The sequence below is a fragment of the Mytilus edulis genome, chromosome 1, assembly GCF_963676685.1.
Source record: "Mytilus edulis chromosome 1, xbMytEdul2.2, whole genome shotgun sequence".
NCBI lineage: Eukaryota > Metazoa > Mollusca > Bivalvia > Mytilida > Mytilidae > Mytilus > Mytilus edulis.
This window is the reverse complement of record NC_092344.1, coordinates 34,110,839-34,130,008: the sequence shown is the minus strand read 5'-3', so window position 1 is coordinate 34,130,008 and position 19,170 is coordinate 34,110,839. Positions and strand designations below refer to the sequence as shown.

The 19,170-nt window shown below is 30.3% G+C and overlaps 1 protein-coding gene across 1 annotated transcript in view; it reads left to right on the top strand.

The window, feature by feature from the left end:
• Positions 1 to 18,781, top strand: part of LOC139481547 (allatostatin-A receptor-like) — a 53,902-nt gene extending 35,121 nt beyond the window's left edge. Inside the window, exons 2-6 of the mRNA XM_071264965.1 lie at positions 3,979 to 4,102; positions 8,620 to 8,840; positions 15,220 to 15,343; positions 16,911 to 17,036; positions 17,775 to 18,781. Of these exons, the coding sequence (XP_071121066.1) occupies positions 3,979 to 4,102; positions 8,620 to 8,840; positions 15,220 to 15,343; positions 16,911 to 17,036; positions 17,775 to 18,053 (874 nt within the window). The 3' untranslated portion in view covers positions 18,054 to 18,781. The remainder of the gene's footprint in view (positions 1 to 3,978; positions 4,103 to 8,619; positions 8,841 to 15,219; positions 15,344 to 16,910; positions 17,037 to 17,774) is intronic.
• Positions 18,782 to 19,170: the final 389 nt, after the last annotated feature.

The window sequence follows — 19,170 nt, the reverse complement described above, 5'->3', positions numbered from 1 at the left end:
CATGATCCCAAAAAGGAGCGATTGAGATTGTATCGAAATTGTAATCGTCTCCAACTAGGCATGAATCACACGGTCATGCGAATTCACAGTCAAAATGACATAATAAGTTAAAATACAAATCAGACGACAAAAAACTGAAGATGTAACATAGTAGAAAATAATTTAGGGAGTTTATACACTGACTAGAAGTACAGGAATCAACAAGTGTTCGTGACACTTAAGGATGTACTTAGGTGAAATTCAAAAAATCAAGAATTTTGAAAATTTATACTTTAATCGGAAGAGCATTAGCAATTTTACCTTAAATTTGCATTGGTATAATTTTGGTCTCAAATCAAAAGAAAATAAATCAAGTATTTGCTTAAATTTTGGCAAATGACCTTTCATGAGCTATTAAGTCTTACATAAAAAGGTAAATGGGTGTTGTGGGGCAAAATATTTTACCTTGTATCATATGGTAAAAAACCAAGGATTCCGAACATCTAACACAAATTCCAAAACCTCACCTAAGTACAACCTTAAGCTCTGTAGAGTTGATTTCAGTCGTTCTTCTTCATAACTCTACCATAACAGTTTTCGATGTTTAAAGATCACTCACATGTAAATTAAATCCGGAAAGTGATATTATGCATGCTACGAAATATGGACTTATAACATGATAGGGTCATACATTACCTGCCAAACTGTGCCTGATAAACGAGACAGTTGTGCAATTATTTGGTATTTTCAATGATCATTATTGGGTTGTAGCAATGATCAAACTAGTATATCGAAGGAGGAAATATGATTAGAGCCCCTCAAATTGCAAGACAGTGAATTTCTTCAATATTGTCAAAATTATATTAACTTAAGACGTAGCAAGATATTTTAATAACAGTTGTGATGTCACATTCATTTCCTAATTATGACAAAATGGATGAGGGTTTTGGCCCAATATCAGCATATAAATATAATATTTATATAAAACATCTCGTAGGGAAATACATTTCTGACTAAAGTTATGGAACAAGTCTGAATTATTAGATTCGAAAAATTGGAATATTTTGACAAAACATATTTATATGAAGGTGATAGTACCATATTGTGTGCAGGGAATAATTGGGAACTTAAACAATGCCATGTTTTAAGAACATAACAAAACAAATGGAAACATCAGTTCGCTTCATACAGTTGTTTAAGTAAAATTATTGTTTCCCATTTCATTAGGGGCATATGGTATAAAATATCAATACATTAATTTGTTCATGTCTATCCGAGTAACAGCCTGTTCTAAATTGAAACCTTTGACTAATCCCTCAAATGACATGGTATTTTCGGGAGGATACCATGTTAGAGCTTGATACTGTATCATGTGACAAATATAGTACAGGGCAAAAATTATCAAGAAAGTGTTCACGTTGACCGTAAAGGAGAAATATACTGCTTAAATAGGGAGACTACATTATCCTGCTTAGAGTAATTTCTCGCAATTTGATTGGCTGATATTGCCCAAAAAAATTTCAGTACAAATTTTTATCACGTCAATTGGAATTATCTCCCTTATTTATAACGTCAATTGGAATTATCTCCCTTATACCATTGACCTAATAAAACAAATTAAATTTGAGTTGCTTAATAGTCCTAATAAAAAATTTCACAGTTTCAGATTAAATATCTATAATAGATTTGATTGATATTGTCCTAAAATTGAATTTGAATATGATAATATGTAAAATAACAAAATCAGGATGAATTCGTTACACAGTGTTCAATTGTCCTAATACGGAATTTATCGGGTCAATAAAATTCATATCGTATAAGAACAATTGCACACTGTGTAACTAATAATATTAGTGTCCTAGTCATAATTGAGGTAACCACTATCCTCAACTTCTAGGATAGTACTCATGAATCAGACTGAGAAGGTTTTAGATAGTAAACATCATATTCAATATAAACTGATTCGTGTGTGGATAAAACGAAATTGATTCTTCAATCTTTGTAATGGCACTCATTAAAGGTTGTATATCATATAACTGAAACACGGTTTTATTAAAAAGAGAAAAGAAGAATCAACAACATTGACTCTCTTTTGCTATAATTACTGCAAGTTCATAAAAAAGAATCATTATTTCTCCATTTCATTTCCTTTGCTTGTATTAATGAATTGAAATAACACTCAATTCGTTTCCATAATAAAGGTTAAGTTGGTTGTCACTTAAACTACAAGATGATTTCAACATGTTGTACACCAATCTGTCATTACTGTTCTAATGTAAATTCGTTAATTACGCATTTAACTTGGAATAATTGTAAAGCCTACATGTTTTTATTTATGAACATCGCAAATAAAACCAATGTTTGATTCGTGCATTGTGACAAGAATTGATAAAAGGTTGAAAATGGCACTTGATTTCTTGAAAGAAGTAAAACTTAAAACAGTTTGAAATAATAGGATCGAAAAAAAATGCCATTGGTGTTTACATATTTGTTATTAAAACATTTGATTTTATGAAGACCTGTGTGTCAAGACTGTACCATATAATGAGGGTGCGTTTTATAAGTTGCAAATTGTACGACAACATGTGCGGGTTTTTATATTTCACGAGTAGTATACCTTTTTTCTGTAAAATATTCATATATTGATATTAACGAATAGTTTTCCTTTCTCAAAACGATCTACGAAATGAAAGCAATGCTACTTCTCAACAAACCTTATTCCGTGCTGATCCTTTGTAGCTATTTCACCGGAGAAACCATAGGAGCAATCCCATATAAATGGATATCGATTTTTAAGAATACAACTTGAAACTTATATATAACAGTAGAGGATACTTCGGTTGTATCCTTCATTGGGTAATGCAATATAAATATCATTGTTTTATAGTTCTGATTCCACTTCTAAGTAATGGATGATAAAAAAAATTAGACCCGACAAATGTATATTGTATATGTAGGTAAACATAGTAAGCTTTCAAATTGTCATTTACAACTCAGCTTTTCTAAGAGCGTTTGAAAGCCTAAACCATAAATAAAAGATAGTTGCTTGAATCTTATAACAATGATATATTCAATCACCAAATTTGACAAGTTAAATATTTCTTAAAGTAGAATTAGGAAAATTAATGAAAATGAAGTATAAAGCTCGATTTAAAAAGAAATATTAATTAAGTGCACAGATTAGTGTATACCATTGCAGTGATTTAAAGTTTTATTATCTTTTAAGTTTAAAACTTCGGATTCATTGAACGTTGTCCGTGCATTTCAGGCTTTAGCACTACCATGTCAAGTTAAGCGAGAGGTTGCAAAAAAAAAAAAATGATGATTTGTTGCAGAAAATATTTAACAAAATAAGTTCTAATAATTGATAATCTTAACATTCATAATTTACTACTTCAATTCACAAACAATCGAAAAGCGAACCTTGGACTATCACACTTCAACCATTTATATAAGAGAATTCAATCTTTTTATATGTGTTAGGTGCTAAAAAGCTGGAATAACTTCATCTGCTGATACGAAATAAAGCCGTCCACAAGTCTGATAATGGTTGATGTCATAAAAGAACAAATCGTACATGAACACCAAAATTAGAACCGAAAAATACGATCTCCTTTAAATATATTGTGCATCTGCAATAATTGATTTGGTTTATTATTTTAGTATTAATCACAGAGTTTCCTTTTTCTTTTGAGTGGTTCCTCATTCTTTTAATTCATCAGACTTTTATATCTCTTTTTACAGTATGGTTTTTGCCATTGTTGAAGGCCGTGAGTCAGTGTGTACATCTTAGGAGGTAGCATTATTTATGAGTTGATAAATACCAAATATCTAAAGAAAAAAAAATTCTTATGTTCCATACCCACTCAATTGTTAAATTTTTTTATGGCCGATTTTTTCTTCATACTTAAAAGACTATCCTAGTAGTATCACTCATCAAGATTAATGTCTAGTTTTTATGTTTTGAACTTTTAATCCGAACGTAAATATCTATTGCAGATTCATAGTCATTGTATTACCTATGAAATCTCGTCGATGGTGTACAGTCGGGAATACTAAAAAGATTCTAATAGCTGTGTGGGTTGTTGCAGTAGCATTGTCGTCACCAACTTTTAAACTAATGGTAAGTGTACCTAATGTTTGTCTTTGTATGACATTTATATCTTAAACAATTATCAAACGAAAATATAGACAAACAATGGAATATCATATCGTCATAATTTATTTAACTATGACATTCGTCTCGTTATATGAATTTCTTTTTCTTGGATTTTGTTTTATAAGGAGATCATAAATTAAAACAAATTACCAAAGGGAGAATCAAATTGATAATTCAAGTAGAAAAATACTGACAAAATCATGAAAAGATACGAAGAAATGACACATACAAAAACACAATCCTCACCAACCACAAAGTTCGATAGCATATGCTCTGGAAAGGTAGATATATTTTGCATATATAAGCGTGAGGTTTGGCTAGTAATGAAATGGAGGATTAACCCACTATTTTCTTGTATCAAGTCAGGTATATGGCAGTTGTTATCAAATAGTTCCTTTCAATGTATGTTGGCATTTGTTATTGTTGCACTTCAGTGTTCATATTGTTCCTCTGTTTTCCTTATAGTTGGCGTATTTCCCTCGGTTTTAGTTTGTAATCATAATTTGTTTTCTCTCAATTGAGTTATGACGTTTTAACTCAAGTATACTACTGTTGCTTATATTGCAACAGGTTTGTTGTATGTGGTAAGTAGATATTTGGTGTTGTTATAATCGAGGAAAAGAAAACGTGATTAATAACTATTATTTTTCCAGGTGACAACTTAGTTATGAAACAAGACTACTTGAGTATCCTTGGACAAAACCGATCAACATCGTGCCCAAATATTTTGTTATGAGAGAAGTTACCTTAAAGTAAAAACGCTAGCTTCTTTTTGTTCCATAGAAGCGAGCGACTCAAACTTAAATTCCTCGGGCAATTGTTCTAATAAGAATTCATATGCGAGTTTCTAGAACAAATAGCTTGAAATTAATTGTGTCTCAACTTGTAGATTTTTTCATTTTATGCAACTTTTATACATTATTGTTATTTTCTAAGCAGAATTGTGAATATACTACACCTATTAGCGTATATCTACACCAATTAGTGTAAACAATTAACTATTTCGATCTACTTGTTTTTTTTTTCATATTCAGCTGGCGTTTAATATTATATGCCTGTATTGATAATTTTGCCACTGTACATTCTATCATAGTAAGGCATCTGTTTTTGTTTGGGCAAAAAGAGAAAGCCACAAGATACCAGAAAAACTTTCAAACTCATTAGTCGAAAATAATCTATCAATGCCATGGATAAAAAAGAAAAAGGATCAGCAGATAAATAATATTACACAAAATATATCATAGTAAACTATAGACTAAGCAACACAAACCCCACCAAATCGTTTTGTGAACTCCGGAAGGTCAATCAGAGCCTTCTCCAAATTTCACAAGCCGTCGCTCATGTACAACATTACTTAAACCATTCTCAAATTATCTGTGTTCAGTAAAAAATCTGGAGAGCATATATCAGTTTACTATCAAACTATTGTCAACGAAATAATAAATTATTATAATCGGAGGTATATCGACAAAGGATTTGAACATTAAGGATGTACTTAGGTGAGGTAAGGTGAAAAATAATAGATTAAGAATTTAAAATTGATACTATAAGCTGGTAGAGCATCCATTAAGGATAAAGATAAGCTAAAAATATTGATAGGTCATGGACCTCCTTTTCGAGATATTTGAAATTTAAAATATGGCAGGAAAAGGCTGACTCGGACTTTTACCTTATATTTGCATTGGTATTATTTGGGTCTCAAAACAAAAGAAAGAAAATCAAGAATCTTCTAAAATTTTGGTAAATGACCTTTTATGAGCTATTAAGTCTAAATGGAAAAATAAATGGGTGAACAACACCAAGGAGTCCGAACATTTGACACAAATTCCAAAACATCACCTAAGTACATCTTTAAGATCGTAATTACTGCTAGGAGTCTGCAAATTATGAATATCCAAACAATTCATGAACCATCAGTCAATCAATTATAATCAAACAAGGCTGAATATCTATATCAGCTTAAAAATGAACTAACACCTTCCGACTTTACGACATTGTTTGTCCATTTTGATAAATGGCTGTATGACTGATTCGATATCGAATTAATCTGTTGACCAGAAAATAACAATAGCAATACCAAAATGATAGACGGGTGATTTTATTACTTCATGTTAATGATTAAAAGATTGATGTAAACAACAAAGACAAGAGTCCAGGGTCTAGACAACTTCAACTAAAATTAAATCATCGTCAGTATCTTCTTAAAGTGATTTTTTGTTTTGCCAATTTAATTTGCATTATTTGTTTAAAACTGTTGGTCAATTTCTCGGCATGTGATCCGACACTGAGCCGGTCCCTTCAAGACTCATTTTGCTGATAATTTTTTTTTATCAAAATTATCATGCTGGTCTGTTCAAGCGCATAAAAGTATATTTTAAAGCCGTTTCTTATGAATGTCCAGTTGAAAATCAAACAATGTATAGCGATTAACTTGAAGTTAAGATTTTTTCTAAATATATGAAAAGCTCTCATTACTTTGTATTATTTTCATTTTCATTCCTTAGGCTGTGATGAAAGTTTCGAAAAAAGTAAATCTTTTATTTTAACTGAGTTAAAAGTAGTTTGCTTAATTTGGTTCACTGTTCTCGAATATTAAACAATCAATCAATCATAAGTAGTGCTCTTGTTTCCCAAAATTATGTTTTGCCAAGACAAACCATAAACTTTGATGATCTTGTTTTCTTTTCATTGAAGCTAAATTTTTATTTATGTGTTCAATTGACAGGGGAGCTAAGGGTTTTTCAAAAGGTAAAAAAGAATGCAAAAAAAAGTTTTAGAAGGAACTTAATAGATTTTTTTCCTTTATCCGTCTTACTCAATCGGTAGAATCATTTCTCTATAAAATTCGCCGAAAATGGAATTTCTTATCTGAAATTATCTGACCTGCAAAAATTAACGTGTATTAGCAAGTTTTGGAAGAAACTCGTTCAGAATTCAAAACAACTAGGGTTTTCCATACACAACTGGTTTCAGTGAAGAACATTTGTTTATGTAATTATGTTACATATCACTGTAATTTCAAAACGATTCCTATTTTCCCTGAATTCAAAATATCTCACCTTCATTCCAACTTTCAAGTTTTTTTTTAAATTGCATTATGTCTTGTTCAAATCAATCCCCAAAATGACAGTTTTATAGAAACTTAAGTCTTTATTAAGAAGAAAAAACATGTAAGAGAATTTTGATAAAAAATCTATTTATTAGGATTACAGCTAGATACTTTTTCCCTATGTATCCTTATTATATTACATTTATATCAAATTATCAAACGACCACCTGCCAATCTTCAAATGCATTTGTTTTTGTACTCTTATTAGTCATCAAAGGTTTCATCCTTTAATCGAAGCATAATACAAAAAAGTTATCTCCATTCTGTCAACAATTAAGACCAGTCTATTAAGGTCCCCTTTCTACATTATCAGGAGTAAAACGATTTTAGTTATACAGATAGCAACTTCCGTTTTAGTAGCTAAACTCGGATTTGAAATCAGTGACTTCATTTGTTCCATAATCATTGACAAAGGAGACGCGTTAATCGTTTAGATGACGTAGTTTTCAAAATAGAATCTTCATTAATTCAGAACAAATGGTGCTCTTATTCTTGCTGTGTTGTTATAGAGTATAGTCCTCTCAATACATAATTTAAACTAATTTAGTATTTTCCTAGAATAATTCTCATATAACTTCTACTACATTCACAATTGAGTCGGTTCAGAACTAAATTCTACATCAAAAGGGATAAGTTCACCTCTCTAATTGCACACTTTGCATTGTTATGTAGCAACATTACTGCATTGCTTATATAATAATTTGTAAAAATTGAACGAATCAAGAGATTTTTTACTTTTTATGTTTGCATTATCCAAAGAAATGTTGTGAGCATTTCAGAAAAATGTACGTCGAAACCTCAGTATTAATTCAATATTTTACTTGAAATCAACAGCGTGTAAAACACATACCGTAAGAAAAGCAACAAAAGGACCCCGTGTTTTCAAATGTAATTAATGGAAAAGCGATTGATACAAATACATTTGTCGGTAAAAAGTTTGTTAAGAATTTTTCACAAAACAGTAAACCAGTATGAATTTCCCGTATAATAGTTTATTACAGTTTAATACTGAATTGTTTACGCAAACCTCTTGGTCAGTTTTTCTACATTTCTCCGTCACAACGTTATGCTTCTTTTAGATTTGTTTTATTGGTTTTGTTATCACATTGTTTCCCAGAAAAATCTTTATTCTATATTCCGAAAATTTATTTGGTGACCCAATTTAAAGTCTATATTAAAGATAAACTAACAACTAAGGAAAATCTGCAATCTTTCTGTAAACCGAAATATATCCCAAAAATTGGTACCGCTTCAGTTTTTATATAAGAGTTTCTGGCTGGTTATCATGAATTTATCTGTAAAGATCTTTTAAGGTGCCATATCAATCGTGTATTAAGCTTAAACGATTTTTAATATTTGTTTCTACTTTCAGGATACAGAACATACCTTATTTCATCAGAATGGAACCATTGTACCAATAAGTCTGTGTTCATGTGTAACAGAATATGAATCATCAAAACTGACTTTTTCTGTATACAAATTAATAATCATGTTTGCACTCCCTACACAGATCATGATTATATGTTACAGCGCGGTTATATATTCATTATGGATTAGTTCAAAACAATTAACACAGCTGGTACCAAGTCAAAGGTAAGGACTAAAATGCTTTGACAACACATTCCATAATCTATGTTTTGTTTTGGTTTTAGTTTTTGCCATAGCATCGTCAGCCGTTGTCGAGATTAGTGTTCCTTCGATATATTTCGCCTCTCTATTTGCAAAAGCATATCGTAATGGATAAAGTCCATACCATGTGGTTCGTACTGACGACATATCTGTTATGTTCCGGTACCTAAAACTATATTTTGTATTTGATCATTTATGCCAAAAAGTGACCGTATGAATTTTTGGTTTTCACAGCATTTCAATTCTAATTTTATTTTATTCTTCCAAATGCGTCAATTTGAGCACCACTAATGAGTCTAATATTGCTGAAAAACGCATCTAGTGAAATTAATTATAAGCATAAATAAACTCATCATAGATACCAGGATTAAATTTTGTATTGACGCCAGACTCGCGTTTCGTCTACAAAAGACTCATCACGAAGCTCGAATAAAAAAAAAAAATAATAAAAAGGCCAAATAACGAAGTTGAAGAGTATTGAGGACCAAAATTCCTCAAAGTTTTACCAAATAGCATCTTTCATGAGTTTTCTCCTACTTTTTTTCTTAACCCGTGTATGAATGTTTAGTGTACACGAATCAATACAAATAAGTTTGCTTTTCTTATATTGTTATAAAAAGTATATGTTAATAAATTGGTTTTTTTTAACTGCCTACCCTTGCAGTGTTCACCTATTTAACTACGATTTATACATTTTTTGATTGCCCCCATGGCACCGACTAAGCCAAATAATCAATGTTGACATCATTAGAATACCTAGGAAACAGATTGAGAATATTAGTAATTTTTATACGATGTTTATTAAATATATATATAGAACATAGAGCTTTAGAAATCTATTTTCCTTATTAACAACAAATTAATGCTTCATCTGGATAAATCAAAATAACACGTTGTAATTGGGATACCTTTTAGATGCAAAAGAAAACATTGGATTCGTCTTTTAATAACAATAGAGTTAAGTTGATAAAACTGCCAAGAGACCATCAACACAACATCATTATAAAATATTTTTCCTTTATGATGAATAATTATTCTAACTTCTTTGTAGTTAATGTTTATAATTGACCGCTTTTCTGAATGAAAATTCTTAAGTAGCAAATATTGGCTGAAGTTTATTGTATTATTCCTGATGATTTATAGCACAAATCTTAAGAACAAACATAACATTAAGACATTTGAGCTTCATATATAATCGGAACATGACTTTTTATATAATAGCCATCATTTCCATCAAAGTTAAGTGGAAACATAATCTATACTTCGCACATTTTGTTATATATGTTAGACTCAGATCGACGTCCGGTCTCTAATCGACGTCCGTTCCTCAAATCGACGGCCGTTTCTCAAATCGACGTCCAAATCGGACGTCACATTTTCAAATCGACGGCCGTTTCTCAAGTCGACGTCCAATTCTGGCGTCACATTCTCAAATTGACGTCCAATATTTTTACCTTAATCGACGTCCAATGTGACGGCGTGTATTGACAAAACTACGCCCGATTGATTGTAGTCGTCTTTTATGAATCAATGTCCAATATTATTTAATGATAAATTATTGAACTTATTTATTTACACTTATTCATGTACATGTTTTGTAAGGTTCAAACATTTATACATACTTTCCATATAGATTTTTTTCAACCCGAAATAGGTATCATGCATATCTAAGTTTATCTTGATAAAAAGTAACTCGAATCGATCTATATAGTAGTGTGTCATTCCTATCCATGTTAATAAATGACATGCATGTGACGGTATGTCAAGAAGAAAACATCCTAACAACAAAGAAAACCAAACGACATCTAGAGGGCATTATTCAATCTTCAACATTAGACAAAATAAAGAAGTGCAGCCAACTGTTTTTTTTTTATTATAATTTGTTCTTTGTAAGATGTTTTTCAATTATTTTTTCAGTTTTACACCTGGAGTGAAATATATATGCAGGAAATTGGCATTATAAATTATGTTGTGCTGTTACACAACTGTTCTAGGTGCACACGGCACACATGTTTAACCCCGACATATTGTTTTTGGGCCTGTAGTGCAGTGGTTTTTGATGGTTTATGTCTGTCATATTTGTTTTTCGGATTGTTTTTGATAAATAAGACCGTTACTTTTCTAATTATAAATTTTTTGCGTTATTCATGTCATACAACATCTCCTTATTTTTATGCAATCTCTAAAATTAAAAAAAAAAAATGGTATCACAACCTGTTTACATATTTAGTCTTGTTTGTTCTAAATCTTTTTGTAAAATTGTTTTTAAATAGATCCTATATGTCACACATGATATGTTTAAAGGTCTAAAAGGGTGGTTCAGCTGCTGTCAGTTGTGGTTAATTTTGTATTCTGTGTCCAAAACGGACGTTGGTTATAGAAGCCAAAGATTGGACGTCGATTAGACGGACATAACATTGGCCTTCGATTTGGAAATTTATTTTATTGTGACGTCAGATTTGGACGTCGATTTGAGGAACGGACGTCGATTAAAGACCGGACGTCGATCTGAGTCTTACATATATAGTGATGATATAAAACCGAATGGATAGGGATCTATTAAATAAAGTGATAAAATTGAAGTGAATCAGTGCGACATAAACGTAAGGAATAATACCCCTAGAAAACAAGATCATTGTAACAAACATAAATAACTTTCCTTTGCATATTGCCAACTATTATATTCAGTCATTCACCTCGAAAGTTCCTTGATTTATTCTATATATCAGACTTGAAAATTATGTGCACTTTTCCAAGAAGTAAATGATTAGTAAATTTCAAATGACTATGATTATTAACTGCTGTTCTCTCGTTAATCGGCATCAATGGTTTCTATTTTTAACACCTAACTTCTACCATTTTTTTTATGATATTAACAATGATGCAACTTAAAGATTTCATTCAATTTTATTTTCCATGTTAAATAATACCCCAAGCATATTATCGAACGGGATGCCGGTTGAATATATTTTTTATACATTCAAACGTTTTCGCAGCATATCAATATATAAATATTTACTAGCTTTGTTAGTGAGAACTATTATGATCTTATCTACTACACTAAATATAAAACATATATAAATTTTATATTTAGTGTTAAATCAAACTGCCGTCGTTAACTCTTCAATTTCGTTTTAACCCCATAATACTGAAACAGACAAAGGCATATTTTTTGTTCCTTTTGCCAGTGAGGTGGCACATGTTTTAAATTGTTTGTGAGAAAATTTAATAGGTGTTGTCAAAATATCTGACGATGGTAAATTCGATACCTGTGCAAGCGTCCATGTGGAGCAATGACACAAACATTATGCAAATGGTGACAAATTGAAATAAAATTACTTCTCGGTTGTTCGATTAAAACCCACTTTCTAATGTTCCGTGTAGCGGATTGTAATATCATGTTTATGCTAAGAACTGCCAGAGCACCACTCCTACATACAACTTACGTGGTTGTTGTCACAAACCATTAAACAATCATTTATATGTTAAATTCGTTTCATAAAAAATATATGGCTTCATGACCTTCAAATCAAGGTTAAAAGATCAAATATACACTATAAAAGTTCACAAGAAATCAATAAAACAATTTTACAGCATTGGAATAAAAAGCTAATTAATTAATACATGAATATTTTCAGTGGATAAAGTTTTATTTATGGCAGGCAATGTTTTCGTTTTTTAAAACATCACGGAAATATATTGTTACTGAACTGTAAATGTTTATTGATAACATTTAAACATTATTCATGAACCTATACAGTTTCAAACGTTTGTGCCTTGTTAATTCGGATTGATGATTACATCAAAGAACATTTAAACACATCTTACTGGATGAACGATTTAATTTGTTATCACTGTAAGAACTTTTAGAATAAATTTTAAATAATTCAGGTTATTCTCTATCACAGGGTCAATAGTACATTGGTAATATGGAACCGAAAGCTCTTAAGTTATATTCAAACTGAGTGTTTTTTCTCCTTACTAATATAAATATATGCCTTTCTTTTACCAAAGACATTAATTTAACTGTGTTAAAATGTGAAAGCTAATTTCCGGTGCATTATGTTTGAAAGGGAAACATTTTGAATATTATCAATTTTTCTTTTGATATTAGATAAACGATAATGTCTATCAAGATGTTAGATAGTCACTTTTATGATTTTCAGGATTAAATTTAAGATAGAATGCTATATAATTCATGTCTTATGTCGAAAAAGTATTGAAATTGTTGAGAAATAAAGTTCCTAATGACATTAAATTCAATAATCAATATGTTCCTATTCACACACTGAAGGAAAACCCAAAACGAATGCACAAAGAAAACTAGTCATGTAACGATAAGAAAGTGTTTTCTTTACTGAATAACAAAATCGACAGGACAGTACGAAAATAAGTAGATCAGACACTGTAAGTTATCAGATGAAAGCATAGATATGATCAAATGTAAAACAAAAATAGGCTTGCTTATACTTCCAGCGTTAACTGCATTCATAACATTCATATCTTCAATTATTAGGTCGGGTTTTTAAATTTTTTGATCTATAGACAATATAACAATATTGAAAATATACCTATTATGATTTTGACTGATGTATAATGATTAACAGATACTTCAAATTCTTATCTTTTTTCGAAACTGAAATCTAGTAGCAAACATTTTTTATATTTTCATTACTTTTATTGATACCAGGACTAAATTTTGAATATACGCCAGACGCGCGTTTCGTCTACAAAAGACTCATCAGTGACGCTGAAAGTTAGAAATGCTAGATCATGGGCAAAGTTAAAGTTATAATTGCAGTTGACCATTTACAGACAATTCGCAATTCTATTCAGTCTATTCAGTAATGTTCATTAGTTTTTCAGTATGTTAATGATGTTTTAGAGGTCAAAAGTACTGAATAGTCTGAAAAAATGTAAATCACAAAAATACTGAACCCCGGGTAAATTCAAAACGGAATGTCCCTAATCAAATGGCAAAATTAAAACCTCTAACGCATCTAACGAATGGATAATAACTTTTAAATATTAATATAGACCGAGTAGATTTCAATCCAACTGAAGCCAATGATCTAGCAGTTCTAACTTTACTGCTTTGGATACGTCTGTAAATTCATCGAAAGACTAAAAATTACTTGAACAATTACTCTTCAGTCTTTTAAAAGCTGTAAAGATAAAATCGACTGTTTCAGATCAAAACTGGTTTACAAGTAACTTCACTAGGAACTCACTAAGCCGAATACTTGAAAGCCAATAATACATTCGAACCGCATTAATTTAACAGCTTTTTGACAAAAAGTACCTAGAAAAAAGTTATTAGTGTTTTTCAGGGACATGATCATTTTTATTTAATTTTACAATTACCGACACATTCTGCTGAGCGTTGTTTTTTTAAAGTTTTTATACATATTTTCATTAGAAATAAAGAAAGATGTTAAACAGTTCTTAATGTATACATGATGTGTTCATATATATGGCTTTTAAGAAGATTTAATTTTTAAAATTTTAACTTTAACGTATCTAGTAAAGTAGAAGTATGCAAGACTTGTATTCCGGATAATGAACATTGTATGCCGTAAAAAAAACAACGTAAAGCTATAATTAACTTTCTCCTGGAAATTAGCCGACTTTTGCTTTGATTGTGATTCAAATATAAACTAATCAACTTAAATTCAAACAATTTTGTTTTTGTAACTTCAATTTGTGAAAATGACATTTGTTTGGGAATATATCCTTGATATTCTGAAACAAGTTTATTTTGAAGACAAAAAAGTTAATTGGCTGAGAAAAAAAAATTCCATTATCAGTCAGCAGGCAATTAATGTTGATTTCTTTTTGGATTTGTTTTACTTTGATTTGATTATGACACAATCGTTCATAAAAACAATAGTTCGTCGTTGTCAATGCACTCAATATCCTTATTTAAGAATAGATAGTCGTTCGCTATTGATTTAACATCAAAATTTCAAGGAAGCGTTTTTTTAAAAACAATATTATAACATGTAAAACTATAAATTGGAGAACAATAAGTGATTATTTAATGCATCACATTAAACCTCAATTAAGGGACTACATACGGCATCTCCATCCTATGTTTACCAGAGAGTTATATTCATAAAAAAATGTTGACATTTCCTCATACTTTAGATACATTGTTATATTTCTGTTCGAATCAAACCTTCAAAAATATTTAAGTGGTCTAAATATATCAGACTTGATATTTCCTTGTTTCGTATAATATTACAAAAAAAATAATCCCAGACCAACTGTATTTTAGATAATGTTTGATTGATTTAACTAAGTGACATTTATTCATATTGTATGATATTTTGTTCTATTTCAGATCGTCGAATCCATCAATAGAACGAATAGCAATGCGTCAAACATTTCATGGGGTGAATTCAGGGGTACGGAAGTGCAACGTTCTGCACAAGAGCAACAACGATATTCTGAGGGCAAGAAAACAGGTAAATATAGAAGTTTCACCTGCATTTTAGAATAGAGCCAATAAAACAACTCTGTGGTGTATCAATCTTCTTTTAAACAAAATAAAATATAAACACATTGAAACATATAGTCAGCATTTGTGTCAGCATACCAAGCTATATTTTATTCCAGGTGTATACAAATGTGAATAAAGTTAACAAAAACAAAGATAAATCTGCCATCATAACCCAGTTTTCCGAATAATGAAAAACAAAAAAAAAGTATCATCAGAATCATGAAAATGTTTCATGTGATACTTTCGGGGTCGAAATAAAAAAAAACAAAGGACAAATCATAACACAAAATCAGTTTATGAACAGCAAAGAATCACACAAAAGTCAATTAGCATTTTTAATATAAGCGTCATGTGACTAATAGGATTATCAATTGTCGTCACTTATCTGGACAATTAAGCGTGAACATGTTGACCGTCTTACTTCTTTAAAAAGAGTTTTCCCAGAATAATAATGTTTGATATTAAATACTGACTATTACCATACCTATATTTAGTTAAACTTTTTGGAATTTTTGGTCCTCGATGCTCTTCAACTTCGTTCATTAATTAACCTTTTTTTCATTTTATGATTCGAGCGTCACTGATGAGTCTTTTGTAGACGAAACGCGCGTCTGGCGTTAATATAGAAAAATAAATTATCGTATCTATGACGAATTTATTTTCACATTATCAAATTGACACTTTCAGTTAATTGTTATATGGAAATATGAAATTTCAAAATATAGAATTATTTTACCAGGTCTAGTTACTATAAATATTTTAATAGAGATTCTGCCATAAAACGACAACGTGATGTCGTTGTATATGTTCCATCCTATCAAAAGTAAAAAACAGAAAAACGGTATACATGTACATGTTTCCTATTTGTCTGATGTTGTATTTATGTAGCGTTTCGGATATTATTTTTACACTGCATTTAATATTTTGTGATCATCATGCGATAGCAAGATAATATCATGAACTGATGAACAGAGATAAAAAAAATTAAAAATAAAAGAGGAAGATAAAATGTCATTACAACCCTTCATGTCTTCTGATTCACATATATCTTTAATATTATTAATTGTAAAATGCAAGAGTGCATTGATTTTGTTTCATAGAAAACGTTTATATTGCTTTCATGTTTGATAACAGTAGAGATTTTTGACAGTTCAGACTAAAAAATTACATTTTGACAGTAAATATCCAAATTTGTATTTCTGCCTTTGAACATCTTGTCAGTGTGATGTAATTTCAATGTCAAAAACTGTATCTATAATGACATACTTTGAATTGACATCTAATCAATAGCTTAAAGACGTAATATATAAATTGCCCATAACTGTTATAAAAATACATCGTCAAGATAAACATCTATTTCAATAATAGACTTTTGTTAAAATACATTCATTAAAGAAAACAGGATTTGCGTCAGACGCGCGTTGTGACTACATACGATTCGTCAGTGACGCTATAATCAAATGACCTCTTTGATGTATGTATCAAATTGAAATATTTGAATTTCATTACTCGGAGTATGCTTACTTTTATAGGTAATTAAAATACTAGCTGCAGTAGTTGTTGTGTTTCTCATAGCATGGGGACCAAAACTGATTATACAGGTTATGCAGGATATGAAGCTTGATATAATATACACCCCATCAGCATTTTCTACACAGGTTTGTATATTTAATGCGTATTCTTAAAAAATTAATTTCTAAGTGTGATATTCAAATTTAAATAGTCGCAGATATAAAAATATCATAGTTACTTTGACCCATTTCGACACATTGTGCGTAACAGCAATCGATCTTAAAAATTCCTATCAATCTAGACACATGTTTGTTCACATTTTACAGAAAATGTTTTCTTAATAATAGTGTTAAAATTATAATAGTTTACTGCCAGACATTTCTGATTAAAACAATACAAAGATCTGGTATAATTACCAATGAGACAAATCCCCATCAGAGACCAATGACACTGAATTCTTTAGATCCGAAGAATAAAAAACGGGAGATTTTTGATAGATACAAAATCATTACTTAACAAAAAGAGTTCTTTGAAAAATACATTCAACGTCCTTTGTTCTAACGATTGTTGTATATTGTTTATCAAATACTTTTATAATTGTTGGTTTTCCATTCATTGGTTAGATGTGCAAAATAAACCTAGTTTTGAATATGTTATCATAACACTTTTACATGTACATGTACAATATCATGATCAACCTGTGTCTGTAGATGTTGATTTGGGTAATGTTTGTTTAAATTTGCGAATGCATATTACAACCCACCAACTCATCATGATGCAATAAACGGATTTTGCTTAATCTAGTTAGTGTTAATATGATTATTTTACTTTGATGAATTTCATATTTTATTTTCGAACATACAATTGAAACTTTATTTTTACAGGTTGTTTTCAATTGTCTACCATATATACAGTCTTGTCTTAATCCAATCATATATGGCTTTATGTCAAAGAACTTTAGAAGAAGTATGAGTTTAGCTTGTAGACGATATTGTATTCTGTGCAGACTATTGAGGTGCTTCAGACACAAAAAGAAAAATAATTTCAATGACCTTGAAAATGATTCAAAGTTCAGTAATGGCTTGACAGTGCAAACGAGGATCGTCTGCAAGACCAGTGGTTCGTCTGACGAAGAAAAATGTGACTCCACCTATATTGCATAAAGTGACACCCATTTGTTTGCGGTAATCATAACCGACCGTGCGAGGGCTGCATAGCCAGTCCAGGTCGTTAATAACTTCCATTTGTAACGTGAAATGCAGATGTGCACATGTCTCAATACGTAATTACTTAATCTATCCATTTAAGGGTTAATGGGATATAGATTTAAAATATTGGTGAACGTCATATACCACTGTATTTAACGAAACAGTAAAAGTAATCTAATGGATTTTACTTGTAAGCAGTAGCTTTTTGATTGACCATCTACATAAAGTAAAATTACAAATCGCAATTTTACGATGCTAGATTCTTCCAATTTTTAATCTTTTAACCTCCAGCTGCAGAATAGAATACAGTGCAAAGTCATTTGGACATTTCCTTAATTATTTGATGTAGTTAAATGATATATTAAACATGTAAAAAAAACTCTGTCTGCTTTGACAAAACAATTCGTTAACATTTTTCACAATACTGAATATACATATTGATAAGAGTTAATGATTTGTTTTCCTTTTTTGCTTATCATATAACATAAAAATTTTCCATAAAAGACTTCAGATTTGTTTAAACCTTACGAGTTAAAATAAGACTGTTAGCTTTTCATTGTGATATATTATTTATTAATACTGAAAATATATTTTTTGACATTTTCATATTTTAATTTCCCACACAACACATATCAAAAGATTTAGATGTTTTGCAATGACAGACAATAATTGGTTTCAATGTTTTTGGTTTTTCTCTTTGCTCGCCTGCACTGAGTCGAAATATCAATCGGCGAAACTAGGCTACAAACAATGCTTTCGTCAATCGGTTGATAAAGATGAAAAAGGACATTTGGTAAAGTTGTCTCATTGCTCATTGCTAATGAGCTATGAGCCAGCTATCAATCAGAGAACAAATTATGAGGATGCAAATAACGAACACAAGAATTGGTACGAATTTCAGCAATGAAGAAAAATCTTACCATATAAAGTTACCATATAGAGTAAACAGAGTGCCTGTCCCAAGTCAGGAGCCTATATATTTAGTGGTTTTCGTTTGTTTATGTGTTACATATTTGTTTTTCGTTCATTTTTTTACAAAAATAAGGCCGTTAGTTTTCTCGTTTGAATTGTT